Source organism: Lathyrus oleraceus, chromosome 5, assembly GCF_024323335.1.
Source record: "Lathyrus oleraceus cultivar Zhongwan6 chromosome 5, CAAS_Psat_ZW6_1.0, whole genome shotgun sequence".
Taxonomy (NCBI): domain Eukaryota; kingdom Viridiplantae; phylum Streptophyta; class Magnoliopsida; order Fabales; family Fabaceae; genus Lathyrus; species Lathyrus oleraceus.
In genome coordinates, this window is record NC_066583.1 from 437,005,886 (window position 1) to 437,010,707 (window position 4,822).

General features: G+C 39.7%; 1 protein-coding gene across 1 annotated transcript; it reads left to right on the plus strand.

The window, feature by feature from the left end:
• The first annotated feature begins 2,863 nt into the window (after nucleotides 1–2,863).
• On the plus strand, nucleotides 2,864–3,994 carry LOC127081219 (uncharacterized). Its single transcript, XM_051021500.1, has one exon. The coding sequence runs from the start codon at nucleotides 2,864–2,866 to the stop codon at nucleotides 3,992–3,994; it is 1,131 nt and encodes a 376-aa protein (XP_050877457.1).
• The last annotated feature ends 828 nt before the right edge of the window (nucleotides 3,995–4,822 follow it).

Sequence of the window (4,822 nt, forward strand, 5' to 3'; positions counted from 1 at the left end):
GGTACGTAAGCCAAGTCCGAAGGTCTTGTCAAACACAAAAATATAATTAATGAATTCTTTTCTCATCCCCCCACTCTATTTGTTTGCAAACATCATTTTGTACAAAAACACATATGCACACAAGAAAGGACTCCCTAGGAGTACCTAGGACACTTTGGGTGCTAACACATTCCCTCTGTGTAACCAACCCCCTTACCTATAATCTCTGGCATTTTATTAGTTTTGATTTGAAAACTTCTTATCTTTGGGTTTTGTTCTTACTTTTCCCTTTTCCTTTGGAAACAATAAAAGTGCGGTGGCGACTCTTATTTGGTTGACGTCTAGCTTATCCATAGCTTGATGATCATGAATTTACCGCTACAGGGTCGTGTCAGGAGAAGGCACTTGGAAGAGGAAAACAGGGAGCTGACACGGGGGCCCGTGTCAGCTGACATGGCCCGTGTCAGCTGACATGGCCCGTGTCAGCCTCCTTGAAGGGGCGTGTCAAGGAATTTTTCTCCAGAAGCCAAACACGGCCTGTCGTGTTGCCTGACACGACCAATGTTGGCTTGGACACTTGATTTTCCAGTTTTGTGTTGTTTTTGACACGGCTTATCCCAGAGGGCATTTTGAACGTTTACTAGATAAGAATTGTCATCAGGAACTATTTACAGGAGATTTGAATATGGAGAGAGTGACTTTTTCACGATAAAAAATTAGAGACGATCAAGATTGAAGCAGTGGAAAGGGTATAAGAACAAAGAACCTTCAAGAGCGAACGCGATTGAAGATCAACGGAATTCCAAACTTTTTGTAATATCTCAATTTTATCTTGTATCTGATTTGAATAATAAGTTAGGCTAAACCCCCCCAATGCCAGGGGGTGTCCCTGAATTGATCATGTAATGACTCTGATGTTAGATTTTCCTTAATATATGTTATTTCTTATCAATTTCACTGTGTAATTTGCGTAATGCTTTCTTTATTAGAAAAATTAAGATTGATGTATGGTTAACGATTAACAGGATTGCAATTGTTAAGGTTTTTATACAGTGAAGCCATAGTAGATATCACCTAGGACTAGGGATGCCCTATAGTTACCGGTTTATTCTTGTTACATTAAAATGACTTGGTTTCATCATAATCACCTAAGGACATAGAGGTTAGATTGAATACCAAAGGTTTCCCTCCGAGGTCTTAGGGGGAAACAATCTTAAGATCCGGTAATTGAAACAATTCTCATTATTAAGGAGATATACACTCAAGGGTCATTACATGAGATTTTTACGCACCATCCTTGGCATATCATATTAATCTGTGAAAATATTTATTTGTTCTATTTTTCCTTACAGTGAATTTTTAAAAACCAAAACTATTACTCTCATACAATTGAGTGACTGTTTACTCATATATTGTTGTGTAATCCTCGAGACCGATCTTTGGGAAACATCCCTCTTATTATTACATCGGCAAAATAATACACTTGCTATTTTCCCGATCAAGTTTTTGGCGTCGTTGCCGGGGATTGCCAAATACATGTTTAAAATTATCTCAACTGAATTTTTGTTGCTTTGCAACTAAAATTTATTTTCCGTTATTTTGAATATTTTATGTCGAATATATCAACTGATCTATGTCTAATATTTATATGCGAGGTAAGGCCTCAGCTGATTTTCCTTTTGACGAAGAAATCGAGAGAACCTTGCGGGCAAGACTTAGACAAGCTCGATTTGCCAGATTGGAATCAGACGAAGAACAACTTTCCATCCATTCAAGTTCAGATTCAGGTTCTAATAGAGAGGTCGAAACTATGGATGATGTTCCACCGCCACCAGAAAGACTGTTGGGAGACTACGGAGGTGCAAATGTACAAATCGGCAGATTAACTATTGTCAACCAACCAGTGAACGTGGCTAATTTCCAACTGCACCCAAGTACCATTAATCAGCTTGAAAGGAAGCATTTTACTGGAAATGTGAATGAAGATGCCAACAAGCATTTGTAGAGGTTTCTGACCATGAGCAACACTCTGAAAATTGATGGTCACACTGAAGAAGCCAAGAAGTTGAGAATGTTCCCGTTTACCTTAGCGGAAGAAGCTGAAGAATGGTTTTATTCTTTACCTGCCGGTATCATCACATCTTGGGAAGAAATGGAAAAAGCCTTCCTGAATGAGTATTTTCCAGCGTCGGTATTTTTGCGGAAGAGGTATGAAATTCTAAATTTTAAGCAGAAGGACGGGGAAACTTTGGGAGACGCCTATAAGAGATTCAAGAGACTCCTGGTAGCCTGCCCCGCCCAGAATATGGATGCAACTAAACAAATGCAGATGTTTGTGAATGGTCTTAAAATAAAGACAAAACAGTTGATTGATACTGCAGTCGATGGTTCCCCAAATTTTTCAACAGCCACCGGTATCAAGAAGATCATTGAAGTTATTGCTGCTAATGAGCATATGGAGTTGTATGATAGGTGTCAAAGCAAACCAGAAGGGGTTATAGATTTAAAGCTGGAAACTAATAAAATCCGTATTGAAGATACTATAGCTGCCGAAGTTGATAAGAAGCTGAAGGCGATGAATATAGGTACCCAACATGTGGCGCAGGTCCAACCGGTTCCTAGTGTCTGCTGTGAAATTTGTAGTGGTTTACACCAAACTATTTATTATTTTGCATCTCCTCAACAAGTGGAGGAAATCAAATTTTTGAAGCAGAATAATCCTTATTCCAACCCGTACAATCTGGGTTAGAAGAGTCATCCCAACTTCTCATGGAAATACTAAAAAGGAACCGCTCCTCAACATGGTCAGTACCAAACTCAATATCAATAACAACAATAGCAACATGCCCCTAAGAAAGATGATTGGGAAATTGCTATTAAAATAATGGCAGCCCATAATGTTCAATTTCAAGAAGAAACCCGGAACAATCAGAAAAACACCACGGCATCTATAAAGAATGTTGAAGTCGAAATGGGTCAAATCGCTCAGCAACTAGCTTCGAGTTCTCAAGCACAAGGTGCTTTACCTAGTTCAACCATGACAAATCCTAGAGAGCATAATAATGTGAGCACGGTGACAACACGAAGTGGTAAATCTGAGGAAGTTGTCGAGGAAGTGGATGAAGAAGACGACAAATTGATCGAAGTGGACCTTAAGATCAAAGAAAATGAAGTTGTTAGGGAAGAAGTGGTAGCACCGAAACCGATTGTGAAAGAAACAGTCATTGAGCTTAAGCCGGTTGTTAAGCTTCACTTCCCTACTAGAAACAAGAAAAAAGGACAACATGAGAAAAACTTTGAAAAATTCTTAGAGTTGTTCAAGAAGCTGGAGATTAACATTCCGTTGTTGGAGGCACTTGAACAAATGCCTACGTATGCCAAGTTCATGAAGGATATCATTTCAAAGAGGCGTACCACCAACACTAACCCGATTATTCTAATCGAAACTTGTAGTGCTATTTTGCAGGGTATGAAGATTCCGATAAAGAAGAAGGATCGAGGAGTTGTCACTAGCCCATGTACTATTGGAGATAGGTCGTTCAACAAAGCTCTTATTGATATGGGAGCTAGTGTGAGTCTTATTTTGTTATCTATTTACAAGAAGCTTGGTATAAGGGATGTGCAAGATACCAGGATGACATTCCAATTCGTCGATCATTCGGTCAAGAAACCGTATGGCATTGTCGAAGATGTTTTGGTGAAAATTGATAAGTTTGTATTTCCTGTGGATTTTGTAATTCTTGAAATGCCGGAGGATGAAGAGATCCCTCTTATTCTGGGGAGACCCTTTTTGGAGACGGGATGGTGCTTGATAAACATAGAAGAAGTAACAATGACGCTGAAGGTTTATGATGAGGAATTGAATATCGATGTTCGAAACACCACGAGGTACAAGGATGACATTTGTACCAGTCATACTATAGAGGTTCTGGATCAGGTGACAACATATGATAACCCTTTGAATACACCCCAGTCACCTTTGGAAAGAGTGTTGAGTTTGTCCATTTTTGACTAGGATAAAAAGGTGGACAACGGGGAATCTAAAGTGCTAGCCTTGTTGGACGCACAAACCCCGTGGAAAGGATCTCGACCACGCCGGTGGGGGGATTTATGCCTACCTCAATCTAGTGAGGAGAATGAATAACCTAAGAAGGAAACGAAGTTGAAACAATTTCCTGACAATCTCAAATATGTCTTTCTCGAACCTGAAGGAAAATGTCCTGCTATCATAAACTCGAACCTTCAAAATATCCAGGAAGAAAAGCTCATCCAAGTCTTGAAAAAGTATAAAAATGCTATTGGATAGGCAATTGAAGATTTGAAGGGTATTATCCCTACTGTGTGCATGCATAAAATTCTCATGGAAGACGACCACAAACTGGTAGTCCAACCGTAGAGAAGACTCAATCCTACAATGAAGGAAGTAGTTCGAAAAGAGGTGGTGAAACTGTTAGACGTGGGTCTTAATATATCCTATTTCTGACAGCCTGTGGGTGAGCCCGGTTCATGTTGTCCCTAAGAAAGGGGGGACCGCCGTAATAAAGAATGAAAAAATGAGTTAATTCCTACTCAGACAATAACTAGATGGCATGTTTGCATTGACTACAGAAGGTTGAACACAACAACTAGGAAGGACCATTTCCCTTTACCATTTATTGATCAGATGTGGGAGAGGTTTACCAGGCATGATTACTACTATTTTCTAGATGGATGCTACGGGTATAATCAGATTGTGTAGCTCCGGAAGACCAAGAAAAGACAACATTCAAATGCCCGTATGGTGTTTTTGCTTACAAAAGAATGTCCTTCGGGTTCTATAATGCTCCAGCCACCTTCCAACGAT